At 51.7% G+C, this 16,787-nt stretch overlaps 1 protein-coding gene across 1 annotated transcript in view; it reads right to left on the bottom strand.

The window, feature by feature from the left end:
- Positions 1–16,787, bottom strand: part of Zc3h3 (zinc finger CCCH-type containing 3) — an 89,360-nt gene that overhangs the window by 68,933 nt on the left and 3,640 nt on the right. The window contains exon 3 of the mRNA XM_004837840.4: positions 15,819–16,015. Coding sequence (XP_004837897.4) covers positions 15,819–16,015 — 197 coding nt within the window. The remainder of the gene's footprint in view (positions 1–15,818; positions 16,016–16,787) is intronic.

The following is a 16,787-nucleotide window of genomic DNA, read 5'->3' as shown; positions in this document are numbered from 1 at the left end:
TCAGATCTCTGGAACTACAGCTGACAAATCCAAACACTCTCCCTGATGCCAGGCTAGGACTGTCACAGCCACAGAAAAAACCTAGGGAGGTGCCTGGGCCCCGGCAGCAACACAGCCTGGCCCCATGCTCTACTGCACTAGCCAGATCCACCTGGCCAAGAAGCTGAGAGCTCACAGCCTACCTGTGGCAATCTTATCCCCAGGCTTACACCCCTCACATCACCAGCAGGCCAGGCAGCAGCCTGCAACAGGCTGCAGAGCAAAGGTAGCTGGAGGAGCCCACAATAGCCTGTGAAGGGTACAGCGGCCCAGAAGAGAAGACTGGCCCCTATGAGCTCTGGGTATATAACTACCACCTCCACACAGGCAGCACCTTCTCTGCTGTGTGACACTGGGACTCAGTGCTGGGGGGGGGGGGGGGCAGCGGCAGAGAAGAGCCACAACCACCCCACAGCAGTGCGACTTCCCAGCTTACCTGAGCTAGACATCTTGTCCCAATGCTGCATGGACCAGCCAGCAGTGGAAGCAAATGTGTGGGGCAAGCCTAGGCCCTGCCTCTGCATGCAGACCCCTGTAGATCCCTGAGTCAAAAGCACCAGAAGGGAGCCTAGGTCCCTAGAGCTTATCTCCAAGGCCAGGGATTTTTCCTGCCAGGCCTGGGAGACAGACATCCAAGTAAACACACAAATAACTTAATGATCAGCAGCTGCTGAATTTATAATCATTGTATCCAGCTATAGATTTTCTTTTCAAATTCCATCAATTCTATGCATTTAGACCAAGTCTTGAATTTGGAAGGCCATGAGCCCTGAGAAGCCCAAGGCCATGCAGGGTGACACCCAGGAAGCTCTAGAGGAACAGTGCTTTCTTAGCCCCTCTTGGCCCTGCCACCCTCCCAGCACATTCTGCCTGGCCCAAGACTGGCAAGGACACCAGCGTCCTACAGGGAATGAAGGCTCTGAAGAGCAAATGAGGGCTGGGGATTTAGCTCAGTGGTTTTGCTGCCTGCTGTGCAAGTGCAAGGACCCGAGTTCGATCCCCGGTACCAAAAAAAAGGAAGAACAAAACATATTTTGGGCCAGGGATTTACCTCAGTGGTTCAGCCGCCTGCCTCGAAAGTGCAAGGTCCTGAGTTCGATCCCCAGTACCAGAAAAAAAAAACAACAAAAAAACGACAAAATGAGTCATTGGCAGTTTCAAGGAGCCACTACTGTCTCTATGGACACAAGAGAGGATATGAGAAAGCAGAAGGCTCATAGGGTAGGAGATCTCAGTGGATACAGGCTCCTCTCCAGGATGACTGTGCCATCAAGACGCTCTGACAGCTGAAAATATACATGTGGCCCAGATCTTTCTGGGACAGACCCTGTATCCCTCCCTTGGCAGAAACACCAGAGGTACCCCAGGAGCAACGGAAGGAGAAGAGCTCAGCTTGGAGGCCATTCTTGGGGCACATCCTGAGGTGAGATCCATCCATATCCACGTGCTCCCCACACCCACCAAAGGATACAGGCCAAGGAGCTAGTGCTGGGCTGGGGGGCTCTGAAGGGCAGAGCCCCAGGGCTACAGCGGAGGGCACAGCAGATGGGCTGTCAGCCAGTAGGCCCCAGAGAACTCAGTGGCTCCTTCAAGGAGCAGGGACTCAGGTTCCCAGAAGAGAAGACCCACAGCCTTATCAACCCTGCTCTTTCCCTTGGCCACACAGCTGACAATAGTGTTACCCCAGAGTGGGCTATGAGAGTCGGAGCAAGCTGGTCAGAGGGCCCAAGACCCACCCTGGCCTCCCTCGACCATGGATCAACTTTGCCTCATATGGCCCAATCCCTCTTCCCCCAGCCCTGCCCAGCACCCTCTGCTACAGGGCATCCCTGAGGTAGCCAGTTCTTGTCAGGGGCCTGAGACAAAACTGGAAATCATTGCCACTCCCTCATGGGTCTGAGCACCAGGCCCCACTGCCCTGAACTCTCCCTGGGATCCCTGAGGGGCTTGCTGGCCCCAGCACTCAACCTCACTTAGCAGCTGCTGCCTAGGCTGGATCCACACACCCAAAGCTCCTCCCCTAGGTACACAGCCACACCAGCCTCTTCCTCAGCCTAGCCATAGCCTACCCCAGACTGAGCTTCCAAGTTCCCACCAGAGCTCCTCAAACTTCCCCCAGGGCCTGAGGCTGGAGCAAGGAGAAACCTACCCAAGGAAGGCCACCAACTCTTCTGCCATCACCAGAAGACCTCGCTACCAAGCAGCCCTCCTGCCACTACACCCCAAAATCTTGGAGAGGCCATAGGTCAGGAGCCACCTGTACTCCACACACAGTTTGCCAAGACACTCACAGCAGCCCTTTCTCTTCCACCAACCACAGACAGCATGGGCAGAGCTCTCCAGTGACCCATTCTGTGCACATGAACATGGGCCATTAGCTGCCAGGCTAGGCTGAGTGGGATTCCACTGGCCCTGCTGGCCCTCTCCCTGGCACAGACCCTGTTCCGTCATTCCAGACCTATGTGTGCAAGTAGCACTCAGTGGCAGTGCCACTGAGAGAAAGCTGCAGGGCCCCGAGGGGCTCTAAGACCCTCCTAAATGCACTCCCAAACAGCCTTCTGGCCACACTTACTCCTGAGGACATTCTCCACACTGCCCTCTCCTACAGGTCCTGTCACCCATCTGGAGGAAAATGACATCATCCAGCTTCAAATTATCTCCAAAATCTTCAGACACAGTGTCTGCCATTCTATATAAAACAGCCAAACATGAGCAAATCAAATTTGACTCAAACCTAAGAGGAATAAAACATCAATATCACACAGTGGAATGGGCAGAGATGCCAATAACAATGGCCTTTAAATACAGGATGGGAGCCTGGGGGTGTGGCTCAGTGGTAAAATCCACGCATGAGGCTCTGGGTTCCATCTCTAGCACCACAAAAATAAAAATTTAAAAATTGTAGGATTAATATTTCTTTTACAGACTTGGACTTTAAAAGAGAAATAGATGAAGCCAGTGTGGTAGTGCATGTGGACACACACCCGTGGTCCCACTAGTCAGGAGGCTGAGGCAAGAGTATCACTTAAGCCCAGGAGTTCAAGGCCAGCCTGGACAACACAGAAACTCTGTCTTGGGGTTGGGGACTTAGCCCAGTGGTTCCGGTGCCTGCCTCGCAAGCACAAGGTCCCGAGTTCAATCCCTGGCACCAAAAAAAAACAGTATATACTATCAATGTGATTGGGTCGGGGATTTAGCTAAAAAAAAAAAAAGAAAGAAACTCTGTCTCAATTTTTATTTATTTATTTTTTGAGACAGGGTCTCTTGCTTCTGTAGTTCAAGTTGCCTGCGAACTCGCTATGTAACCCAGGCTGGTCACAAACTTGCAGCCATCCTTCTACCTCAGCCTCCCAAGTGCTGCAATTATAGTACAGGCATGGGCTATCATACCTGGATCAACCCAGATCAAAATGTTTTTTAAAAAAGATTACTGGATTATTGACATAACAAGACCCTGTCTCAAAAAACCAAAAAAAAAAAAAAAAAAGATAATTATGTATGTTCAAAACCTTACTTTCTTGTTGCTAGAACAAAATACCCAATACCTGCAAGTTAAAGGAGGAAAGGTTTATTTTAGCTCGCAGTTTGTACAGCTTTCAGTCCTGGCTCCAAGGCAGGGTAGCACGGCAGAGGAGAAACAGTCTATGGCACGGCAGACAGGAAGAAGGAAGCACTCAAGGCAGGAGGAAGAATGGAGATAGATATGGAGAGAGAGAGACAAAGAGAGATGTACCTCCAGTCTATGCCCACAGTGACCCACCTCTTCTCATCAGGCTTCACCTCCCAGCATCACACAAGCTGTAAACCCATCAGTAGACTAATCCAGTATCAGACACCCATGTTCCAGTCACCTCCCAAAAGCCCCACCTGTAAGTGCATGAGGCTTTGAGAGAAAATCTAGATAGAACCCATAACAAGGTCTTAAAAGACAGGACTGCTGGGCTGGGGATTTAGCTCAGTGGTTTCCTCGCCTGCTGCGCAAGCACAAGGACCCGAGTTCGATCCCTGGTACCAAAAAAAAATAAAAGACAGGACTGCTAATGTGGCAGAGCCCTAGAAGCTATTTTAAAAAAAAGACAAATAGAAATTTTAGAGTTTAAAAACAGTATCTGAGTCAGGCATGGTGGTGCACACCTGTAATCCCAGCACTTAGGAGGCTGAGGAAGGAGGATCGCCACAAGTTCAAGACCAGCTTAGGTTACCTAGTGAGTTCAAGGCCAGCCTGAACTACATAGCAAGACCCTGTCTCAAAAAAAAGAGAGACATCTTACCTCTCAAGGCAGGCCAGCTGATTTGGTGACAGCTGCAGCCAACATCAGAAGGTAACAGAATAATATTGACAAAGATAGAAAGAAAATAACTACCATCTCTCCCCTCAACTTCCAGTGCATGGATTGAGGCAGGTGGGGTCTCACACTTCCTAAGGAAGCACTGTACCACTGAGTTATACCCCGCAACACTAAAATTCTTTTTTTATTTTTTTAGTGGTGTTGGAGATTGACCCAAGGCCTCAGACATAATAGTATTCTACCACTGTTATACCTTCTAACTCTTAAAATTTCTCTCTCTCTCTTTTTTTTTTTTTTTTAAAAGATCGGGTCTTTCGATGTAGTCCAGGCTGGCCTTGAACTTACTATGGAGCGAAGGCTGGCCTCAAACTCTTGGCAGTCCTCCTCCCTCAGCCTCTCCAGTGCTAGGATTACAGGTGTGTGTCGCCACACTCCACCTAAAATTTTTTATCAAAACAAATTTCTTTCTTTTTTTTGGTACCAGGGATTGAACTCGGGTCCTTGCGCCTGAAATGCAGGCGCTGGAATCACTGAACTAAATCCCCGGCCCCAAAACAAATTTCTTTATCTAGCAAAAACTTTTCCTTTCCAGTACTGGGGATTGAACCAAGAGCCTTCACACTGAGGCTACATTCCCAATTCTGTTTGAGACTGGGTCTTGCTAAGTCACTCCAGCTGGGCTCAAACTTGTGATCCTCCCACCCCGCCTTAGTCTCCCAGAGTGCTGAGCTTATAGGCACATGCCATCACTCCAGCTCAAAAACAATCTAAAAACTAAGGGAAGGCTGGGGATGTAGATCAGTGGTAAAGCACTCGCCTAGCACATACAAGGCCCTGGGCTCCATCTCCAGCAACACACACAAACACAAAGGCAAAAATATTTTCTGATTAACACATACTCCATGAACTGGTTCCTAGCAGGCTTGCGCCATTTTAAAGACGTATCCTTCAACTGTAAGTAGAGAATAAAGAGCAATACAAAGAAGAATAGATATGTGAGTGTAACTGAATGTTGACTGCACGTCTTGTGATGTCCATAATATTGGGAAAGTCAAAACTCATGGCAGCTTTAGCAAGTGAGACAAAGGGGAAAAAGAGAAGTATTTCAAGCTTCTACTACTCAGGAGTGATTATGCATTAGTTTATAATGATCAGTAATGATAATGCTGTACCTTATAACCTGTGAGGAAACCACGAAATGAAAAATAAAAGAATAAATAATAACAAGTAATGGAAAAGAAAACAAAATTTTTGTGATTTGTGTGTGTGTGTGTGTGTGTGTGAGAGAGAGAGAGAGAGAGAGAGAGAGAGAGAGAGAGAGACAAGGTCTCATTATGTAGTACAGGCTGGCCTTGATCTCATGGATCCTCCTGCCTCAGCCTCCTGGAAAAATTTTTTTTTAATATCCTAAAGAAGAAATAAAGAAGAATGAAGCACAGCTGGCAGAACAAAGAAATAATCCAACAGTATGATGATAGATTTAAATCCAAATATGTTAATTAATACATTAAAAGCAAACATTATTTGCAAAAGATAATTTCAGACTGTACTTTAAAAAAACAACTATTTTCTTTATACAAAAAAAACTAACAATAAAGAAAACCTAAAAATACACATGCATATATACACACGACTATTTACATATATTTCTATATATACATCTGTATGTACACTCACATACATTACAAATGTCAACTAAAAAAACCTGATGTAGCTACATAGCACCACAGTAGATGCTGAGGCAAGAAGCATTACTGGAGAAAGGAATATTTCATAACATTAACAGATTAGATCCACACTGGGCATAATGGCACAAGTCTATAATCCCAGCACTTGAGCAGCTTGGGAGGCCAAGGCGGGAAAATGCCAAGTGCAAGTACTGCCTGGACAACTTAGTGAAATCCTGTATCAAAAGGACTGGGGATGCAGCTCTGGCAGAGCACCCTTGGGTTCAGTTCCCAGGACCACCACCACACACACACAAAAAAAATCAGTCTACATGAAAAGGAATTTTTTTAATGTTTAATTTTTTTTTTTTTTTTTTTTTTTGGAGACAGGGTCTCAGTATGTTCAGACTGGCCTTGAACTCACTATGTAGCGCAGGATGGCCTTGAACTTGCCCCAGTCCTCCTGCCTCAGCCTCCTGAGTGCTGGGATTACAGGTGCGCACCATCACACCTGGCTTGAGAAATCTATCATCTTAAACCATATGCTTCAGACAAATCATCCCAAGCCTCTGTCTCACCCAGCGCTTCCTCTGACACTCAGGCAGCCCAGCCACAGTGACAGCTCACACTGTGAGGAGGAGCCCTCCAGGCCTGTCCCCCTGCTTGCTGCAACTTGGGCAGTCACCCAGTCAATCCCCACTCCCAGGGCAACCCAGGGGCCCTGCCATGGGCAGCAGAGTGGCTAGAAGCCCTCCCTCCAGGTGCTACCCAGCCCCGACCAACAGCCCCGATGCCCAGACACTCCCCCTGACCCTCCCAAACCCAGGCAACAGCAGCGTGTGGAGTCAGGCAGCAAGCGTGTGGGTCAGCACCCAACAGTGAACCTCACCCAGGCCCATGCTTCCCTCTAAGAGGAAAGCAGGAGACCCACACCAAAAGGAGAGACCCAGAGAACATTTCCAGTCTCCTTCCAAGCAACACCCATCTCTAGGGACCCCAGGCACAACTGCCTGCCCATTCTCTCTGAGCCCCGGGCCCCCAGCTGATGGGAAGAGGCAGCCCAGCTCTGAGTCTAAGTATGTCACTGCTGGGCCCCAGTACAAGCTACAAATAGAGGCTCTCTGTGCACAACCCTCAAGCAGGGATGGAGCCCAGCCTCCACCTCCACACAGCTACATCTTGCTGCTCCCCACCGGGCCACAGTACCAGAGAACTGGCTACTGCTCCCCACAGTCTTTGGCAGGCTCCTCCTCGCTTCCATAGTCCCAGCTTTCCTCCTCATCCAGCCCTGGACCCTGCAGTGCAATCCTGTAGGGATCCCAACGTTCTTCCACTCAGTGTCCCAGACCAAGGGACTGGGCCAGGTTCCACTGTGTGGCTCCTCTGAGGGGCTCCCTGGCAAGGGGGGCAGGAAGAAGGGAGACCCACCCTGGAACATCATGTCCCTATCATGCCAGCCTCGCTGACCTTCCTCCTATGCCCAGTTTTCTTCAAGCAGGAAAGAAATACCCGGCAGGTAGCTCCTTGTGTCACAACTCTGCTACTGCCTCTGGCTCTGAGTAGCTCCGAGGAGAAGAAAGAGCCTCTCACACTCAGAATTGCATCCTCACTCTTCTCAGGAGTCAGGGGACAGCTAGACCTCTAGAGGTTGGCCTGCCAACCCCACACAGAATACTGAGTTCTACTATAAATGCCATAGGAAGCAGAGACTGAAGGGAAAGGGTGGCCCACTGCACACACAGGGGCTCTCCAGAGCCAGGGTGATGATCTGCCCAAGGCCATGGCCACTAATGGAAGAGGCCCAGCCCCACCAGTGCAGCTTGAGACTGGCTAGCAATGAGGGGCTTCTGCCATCAAGGCACTCATGCCATGACATCTGTCTCTGACTACCAAGAATCCCTGCTTTGAGCCTGTGGTAGATTGATTAACAGTCACCTTGTAACACCCAACTGAAATGAATCAGCACGGTGTAGGTGTGGAAGATCCCCACTTGAGGATTGTTACCAATAACCATCAAAAGAGAACTGGAGGGGAAGATCGGGGGCTACTGATTTTCTAGGAGAACTTTGCTGTGGCTGGTTTCCCCGATGCTAACTTGGCTGTTCTCATCGGAGGAGGAGCTTGGGGCCTCACTGTTGTTGGGAATGGCTGCTGTTCCGTCAGGGGAGCTCTGATCTTCACTGTGGGTATCACTTCCTGGCTAGTATGGATACCTCAGCCTGGAAGCACAAATCCTTCACCCCACCGGCACAGGTTTTCTTCCACCACTGGCTTTTGGGCCTTTCAGGTGCAGATCCTCAATACAGACAAGCACGAGACATTGCCATGGGCTCCAGGCCACTGGCTGGACTCGTGGAGGACATTGCCTTGGACACTAGGCCTTTAGCTGGACTTGTGTGGGATTCAGGCCCTTGGCTGGATTCTTTGGGCCTCTAGTGCGAGGCTAATCTCTTGCACTCCTCTGTATTTGACTTTTTGGGTAAATATCATGAAATAATCCTATAAATTATGTGCCCTGTATTAAATGTATTCCCTTGCCAAAGCCTTGACTACAACAGACCCCCACATTCAGCACGTATAAGGGGGGGAGCAGTGCCTCTGCACCACACCCTGCCCAGAGGCCTCTCCTGGCCCTGTGCCCACTTCAGTGGCATGTATCCACAGCCAGCACCTAGCCCAGAGGCCATCTTACCTCCTGGAGGTGTGAAGGGACTAAATAGCCCCCTAGGCCTAAGTGGCCAGATGGCCCCCACCCTCCGGACAGCACAGCTGAGACAAGGCAACTCCCACCCCTGAAGAAGGCAGTTCACAAACCAGGAGAGGGCAGGCACCAGAAGGGCCAGAGGAGAAGGCAAGGGCTCAGGCTCCATAAGCCCAGCCCCATCAGCTCCCGAAGGCTGACTCCAGACAGGCACATACCCCCTCGACAACACACAACGGAGGACACCCGACTGAGTTCAGTACTGGCTCAGCACAGCAAATGTGGTCCTTCTTCGGCTGCCTCCCTGAGAGAGGCAGAGGCACTAAAAGCTCTGGCGTAGCACAGATGGACCCTCCAGGAACTGTTGCACATACATAGCCCAGGTAGGACAGAGGGCAGGAGAGACCTGGCAGCTTCCTCCCTGCAGCAGGAAGACATTGCTCACCTTCAGAGTTGGCTTTAGGAATAGGCCCACTGTGGTTAGATGGCTGCAGCCCCCTCCTAGGTGTAGCGACCCAGGCCTCCTCTGCTCACTCTGCAGTCTGCTCACAACCCCTCACCCCAACTGCGGATAAAACCCTGCTTGCCTCCAAGATCTCTCCATCCTCTGGCCCTCAGAAAGCCCTCCCCAGCATGGGGCCACTTTCTAGCATGAAGACCCCAGCTACACAGCCTCCCCCTGCCCTCTCTGTACCTCCCCAATAAGAATCACACCGCTACCCCTGAGCCAGTGTGAGGACTGGGATGGCACAGGGGAGGGGGCAGGGCACGAAGCTGAGGCCGGTACCCTCTCTCTTCCAGTACAGCTGCCTGGTGCTGCGCAGGAGACACCAAAGGCAACCAGGACATCCTTCTCACCAGGACCCTGGCGCAGCATGCTGTGAGTACCAGGCAAAGGAACCAACGAGGATTCCTGGCTGAGACCCACATGCACGTGGAGTTCTGACGATACCCAGCAGGGTCCTTGGGCAAGGGGCATCATGGGAGAAAAAGAGGCAGAAGCGAGGGTAACCCATCAGTAGCAGAGAGAAGAGGCTGCAGGCCTGGCAGGAAAGAGGGCAGGAACCCCAGCCTGGATGCCAGCTTCAGGTACCCAGAGGACTCCACCATTCCCAGGCCAGAAGTCAGGCTGGGTGAGCCCTGGGTCTTCAGCTCCACGAAAGTACCATGTCACCATAAATGGCACACACATTCACCTCTATACCAGTTTTTGTGGAATAATTAATTAGCACGGCCACGACAAACGTAAAATTGGAGGCCTCTGGCGTGCCTGATAATTTATGCAAGATCCAAGGATCGCTGCGGCTGCCTTTCCCAGAGCCTAATTCAGCATTTTCTTTTTCCCTTATGAAAGCAGGACTCCAGATTTAACTGCTCTCACACCCTTTAACGGTGTTTGCTGTAGTAAAATCGAACAGCCCAGCTGCACACCAGCGAGCAGTGATGGATCACAGACCCCCAAGGCACCGGGCTGGGCCTCCCAGGCAGCAGCAGCACCAGCCAAGGCACCACACACAGGAACACAGCACTGGCCCAAAGAACTGAAGGTTCTGCTCCTTCTATCTGCACAGCAACCCCACAGAGGGTAACCCCTCTATAGATAGGGAGATAAGCACGGAGAACATAGGGGCCCAAAGGCCCCCAGCAAGATGCCAGTAGCAGGTCTGGAGCTCAGAGACAAGATGTACCTGACATCCTGGCCAAATTCCAGGACCTGAGCCCCAGCTACAGGCTGTTCCTAGCACCCAGCAGGCTCTTACCCAGCCCCCTGGCCTACCCTCCCATCAGGCAAGTCAAACCCACCCTGAGCACCCCAAGTCAGCACCCAGGGCCCAGGGTACCTCCTTCATCCTTCCCATGGTGTCTGCCACCTCAGCTGGGGCTTCTGACTGGAGCGCCACACCTCCCAACCAGGGAGACCTGTGCCTTGAGCTAACTCAGGAGAAGGTGCCAACTAGCACTGCCAAGGACTAGTGACCATGTCTGGACCAGGCTGAGACAGACAATGCCACTCCTTGGGCTCTGCCACCAGTCTGGGCTCCAAACAGTCTGCACTCCATCGACATCAGCCTCCCAAAGAAGCTGCCCAGCTCAGGGGCCCCCAGCAGCCTGACCTAGACAGGCTACAGGTCAGGGTGTCACTGTGCATAAAACTAGCTTGCAGTGCCTTCAGCTGGTGACCCTCTGCTCCTAGCTCCTAACTATCGCAAATACCCTCCGTGACACAGGTATTGAGAAATCCCACACCATGCAGAGGACCAGGGTACAAGGTGGCAGGGGTGTTCTACTCCCCCTGCCCACTGACCTCTGAGCACACTGCTGCCAGCCCCCAACTGTGGGGCATACCTCACAGAGGGCAGGAGCAGGGTCCAATTCTTTGCAAGCCCTTGCCCCCTCGGTTGCTAGATGACTGTGACAACACTCTAGCCAACCTGGGCTGGATGAGGGCCTGATGTCCACACCCACCCAGCAGCACCACTCTCAAAAGCCCTCAGGTCACACCACAGGGCATGCTTCCTGCCACACACTGGCCAGGCACTGCCAGCCTGGGAGGTCAATAGGGCTTCCCACATATGTGCTGATGGAATTACAGAGTACCAGCTTTGCCCAGCACTCTGCAGCAGACACCCCCACACCTATGTGGTCACCTGCTGCCAAAGTCCTCTACAAGGAAGGAAGGCTCTTCCTTCTGCCCTGCCCCAGGAGGCTCCCACAAAAGTGCCAGGATTAGGCAGAGCACCTTTCTGATGGGGAAGCATGAGCACTACTCACGGCAGCTGGTAAAATGCAGGAAGCTCAAGGTGGCTGGGCAGCCAGGGAGTGACATGAGAAGAGTGGGCTGGGGAGGTTAACCACTAACACCCAGCACAAGTCTGAATGAAAGAAGTGATCCCTAGATATCTGAGGAAAGAGTGGTCCGTGCAAAAATAGGCCAACAACCCAGCATAGTGGCACATCCCTGTAATCTCAGCACTCTGGGAGGCTGAGGCAAGAGGATCCCAAGTTTGAGCCCCACCTGGGTAACTCAGCAACAGCTTGTCTCAAAATAAAAAATAAAAAGGGCTAGGGCCAGGGATTTAGCTCAGTGGTGCCGCAGCCTGCCTCGAAAGCGCAAGATCCTGAGTTCGATCCCCGGTACCAAAAAAATAAAAGAATAACAAGGGCTGCTGGGATTATAGCCCAGTGTGAAGACTCATCCCCAGTATCAATTAATCAATCAATCAATAACTGGTAGCCAAAAAGTGATCTTTCACTTCCCCCCTTCCTTGTTCCCTTTCCCATTTGAATGTGTTCTTCCTACTTCCCAATATCCATCCTCCATTATACTCCTTATTTACCCTTTGGGTTTCTCCCGCAAAAGAAACAAAGCAATATTGAAAAATAAATGAATGAATGAATGAATGAGTGAATAGTAGCCACAGAATTTTTGTAAGGAAGCAGGGCCTAGCCAGAGTGGGCAGGGCCTGATCAAGGAGAGAAGGAGCCTGGTGGGCAGTTGCCCAGTCACAACACTGGGCCCTGGCCATGTCCTCAGGAGAATGAGCCTCAGAGCCCACACCCCCCACCACAACCACAACCAGAGCCCAGACCAGCTATACCATGATTACTAATTGCTTCAGTTACAGGTGTAGCAAATGGACACCAGCTCTGAGATCCCTAAAGGTTTTGCCTCCTCTGCTCAAATGCCTTCCCTAGTGCATTCTGTGAGAAAGAGAGCAGTCAAGTCTCTGCTGCAGACCAGCTCACCTAACTCTCCTGGACCTCTCTGAGAGCATCTCAAACCTCAATTCCCCATCCTCAAGAGAAAAGGAACGGAAAGACAGAAGGCAAGAGATACACTATCAATAAGAAGGGGCCTCCAAGCACCCCCGCTCGACACCCAGCCAGAGTCTAACTCCAAGCCAAAGAACTCTCGGTAGGGCTAAGGAGGCAGGGATGGGAGGGGAGGCAGTCAGCCTGGAACCTTCCTGACACTCAGTCCCCAGGCTAAGCAGCCCAACGCTGCTGAACAATGCAGTTTTGAATTCAATTAAAGCGATTATCTGTTGTGCCAAATAAATTGTGTATAGCATATATCCTGCGGCACTTTACACCTCCAGGCTCATTATTCCCTAACTGTTTCCTCCTGTTTATGCGCTCTCAAATTAAATTGCTGATAATATGCGCTAAAATAAAAAATGAGCACACCTTGTCCCAAGAAAATTGATTCTCCCTTCTCCTGAACTGGCGATTGCCAGGTTTTATATACTCTGTTCCTGGTGATCATTAGTAATTCAATTTTCTTTTTATTAGCCCCCTTATCTGCTGAGCAATATAGTGGCAGGGCTGACCTCTTTCGCACGGGTAAATGTTTAAAATCTTTTCCCTGATTAATTTTGCCAGTTAAGAAAAAGAGGAGAAATGGCCCGGCTCTTAGCCATCACAATGAATAAAGCTTAATGTTGATTGTGATGGAATTTCTAATGCCAGGGAAATTGATTGAACGCAGCAATTACACTGCAAGAGTAACTCGAGGGAGATGGGATCGCTTTCTCCTGGCCGTAGCCTTTTGGTTATTTAAAACAATCCAATTTGCAAGGATAATTATGTATTAGTGTTTTATCTGCCACTAGAAATGAACAGGGGAGTTTTGATACTGGCCCAGCATTAGCAGGTTATTGCTGCAAATTACTTGATATCTGCTTTCTTTCACATAAAGAGGAAATTAGGCAATCAATTACCAGAAAAAGGTGGACTGAGGGATAAGAGGGGCAAGTACGCCCTCTGCCGGCCCCCAGGCCACATGGCAGGGCTGAACTGGGACCTCAGACAGGGCTGTGGGGCAGCTGCCTAAGGCCTCTCCCTCCCTCCTTGGTACAGGAGCCCACTGGGAGGTCAGGTTCCTTTCTAGACCCCAGGGACTGCCTCTGGAAGAAGAGAGCTGGAGCTGAGCATCTGCTAGAAGGAAAACAAGGAAAGAGAAGACTTCAAGCAGCCAGATGAAGAGCCAGCTCCTGCCTCAAGGGAGGCCCTGCAGTCTAGTGGCCACAGGAACTGGGGTTCCACACCTGGAGCAGAAGGGCTCTACCTCAACATGTGCCAACATCCCCACCTGGAGGACCCAAGGCAGCCCTGGCCAGGGCTGTCATTCCCACCCACGCACCCTGTCCTATTAATGATTGAACCAGACCCTGTTTTTGTTTGTTTATTTTTGAGATAGGATCTCACTATGCTCCCCATGCCTCAAACTCAAACTCAGGATCCTCTTCCCTCAGGCTCCTAGAATCCTGGGATTACAGACATGCACCACCATGCTGACTTAAGCCATAGTCCCTGGGAAGGCAAGGAGGCAGATAGTGGGCTTTGCAGGAGGGAGCCTGAGGAAGCCACATGCCCACTTCCTGGGATGAACCAGGCTCCACCCAAGCCTCAGGCCGGGGAGATGCTTATCCTTATTCATCTTCTCACCTGATGCCCTGGGCGGACCCTCTCCTCCTGCAGCCAGCCCACCCCAGTGGCCTATGCCTGCTTGGCAGTCTCTGGGACACCTGCCCAGGTAGCCATACCAGGATGTAGGCTCAGCCTCTCAAACCTCTGCATGCAAGAGTATGCATTTCCCCAACCCTAGTGGAGATAGCAGCTGCAGTTCCCTTCATCCCCTATAGTACCCAACCCAAACCTACATACCACTCAGCAGGTAGACCTGGTGACCCCGCACTCCTCCCTGCCTGGCTGCTCCCTTGGGGGTTCAGGGGTGCTATTCCAGCCCCCGCTGGTAGAGGGCAGCCTTTACTGTTTCCCAGCCTACACCCCACTCTGCCCTAGGCCTAAAGAGGAAACAGCCTGAAGAGGAAATAGGTTGGTCACAGGCACAACCAAGTGGGGCTGACCCTGAAGGATCCCTGCAGCACTTCCACCCTGCCCCACTACCATACTGCTGGCCCTCCACCTCCATCAAAGCTCAGAGCCCCTCAATAGTCCTCCTTACAGGCCAGAGGGTACATTCTCATCCCTTCTCCACATTCCCATCCAGCACCTCACTGCAGCCACCAGAAACCTCCTCAGCTCCCTTGTCACCTAGGAAGATCCACACTGGCCCCAACACAGGGCAAAAGTCAGCAACACAAGAAAGCCAGGAGGCCAGCATCCTTCCACCCCACTTCTTCATGTCCTTGGCTCCAACAGCACAAGACCCTTTCATCCCTATGCCTGGGCCCTAGATCCCCCTCTCAAGATCCGTCCCACACAGGCTCTTGGTACCACTTCTTCTAGAACCTTCTCCAGAACTTTCCTGGGCAGCCAAGATGTTCCCCCAGTGCCATCCCCAACTCTTGGTCACAAGGACCAGTGCCAACTCAGACTGCCCAGGTCCAGTGCTGCTGGCACTTTAACCTTTCCAGACTTCACACACATCTGACCATACTTGCCCAGAGCAAGCCACAGAACTAGATGCCCCCAGGCAAATCCTGCTCTCCATGGCAACACCAGGTGAGTACCATCCCAAGGCCTCCAGATCCATCACACAGATCCCCAAGTATGCCAGCTGGGGGTTGGCTCCCTCACTGTGTCCTGATACTATCATCTCCCAATGGAGGACAAGGCTGTCCTGAAAGGGACCATGCCCCATTCATTACTCACAAATCAGGGACCATCTGGTCACCACAAGGGCCTCTCAGGCTCACATAGGTTTCCAATGGCTCCCAGCTCCACGTGACTCAGAAAGTGAGAACAACTGAGCCCTCCTAGGCTGGCTCAGGACAGGAGGGGCTGCCCTGTTGGCCCCAGGCTAAGGACAAAGGCCCTCAGGGGAGGCAGAGGCTAGAAGCCCTAGTAGTACAAGGTCTGAGCGGCCATCAACCTTACTTCCCCCAGGAGGGATGTGGACACACACTAAGGAGTGGGCAGAAAAGGCCACCATACTCCTGCCCAGATGCCTGTCTCCTACCCAAACTACAGGGCACAGCAGTCCCTCTCCATCCATTAGCCTGGCTGCTCACTGCCCAATCAGGCAGAGATCACTCAGGGCCAGGGGCCTCTGACAGCATAGGTGGGAGGATGACAAATAGGATTCCTAATGGACCAGGGAGAGGCGCAGCTTATAGCTGTGCTCAGCCCATTTCGAGTCCCTCCTCCCTGGCGTACCTTCCTTGGTGGGGAAGTGGGCCCGGTTTGGCATCAGGCGGCACAGCCGGTGCCTTGTGACCTGCATTAGGCCCTTGTTGGGGGTCTTCTTCAGAACAGGAATGTTCTTCCCCCGGAGGGCCTGTCTTCGCCGAAGGCTGAGGTGGTTCTTGGTGGTAGTGGCAACTGAAGGGCCGCTCTTCTTTTCTCCAGGAAGGCTGCAGAGACAAATGGCAGGCAGCTACCAACAGGCTCACCAGGAGCTTTGTGTAACCACTCTTCCTCACCCAGATCCCAGGGGATAAGGGCACAGATCCAGAGGCAAGCCAGGGTCCTTCCAAGCCCCTTCCAAGCTCCAGGGTCCCTTTCAAGGCCCTGCCATCCCCACTCAGAAACATCACCCAGCTGCCACAGTGTTCCCCTTGCCTCTGCAGCCAGGCTGAGAAAGCAGGTGGATCCATAATCCCAAAGGACCCAAGACCAGGGCAGGGTCCAGTATGTCCACCCCTTCCCCATCCTCAGGCCAGATGAGCCCTTGCACAGGGCTATTGGAAGGAGCATCCCTGAGGAGGAACTGCCACCAGGCCTATGCACCATCCCCAGCCTGAGAGATACTCCAAGGCTCCTTCTCCAAGTTCCCTGGAACAGAGGAAGCTACCATCATGGTTAAAGCAAAGCCACCCTCCAGGAACAAAAATGAATAGGAGGCAGGCCAAGCAACTGAAGACAGCAGCTGTCTTCAGACAGATTTGTCAAAGCCAGAAGGAAGCAGCTGACCTGGAGCCAAAATCAAGGTCAGATAGCAGAAAGAACTTCCTGAGAGGGACTCACAGCAAGGAGGTTCCTTCTGGCATAGCACATGCCATTGTCTGATGGCAAAGGAAGGACATCTGCCCCCAACAAGGGCAGCTACCTCCCTTGCCGTTAGCTGCTGACCTGATGAAGTCCCTGACCCCAGATCAAATACTCTGGTCTACAATGTCATCTTTG

This window comes from Heterocephalus glaber, unplaced genomic scaffold (genome assembly GCF_053883595.1).
Source record: "Heterocephalus glaber isolate CG9 unplaced genomic scaffold, H.glaber_assembly_v1.0 deba00000281, whole genome shotgun sequence".
Taxonomy (NCBI): Eukaryota; Metazoa; Chordata; class Mammalia; order Rodentia; family Bathyergidae; genus Heterocephalus; species Heterocephalus glaber.
The sequence above is the reverse complement of the archived record's forward strand: the minus strand, read 5'-3'. Positions and strand labels throughout refer to the sequence as shown.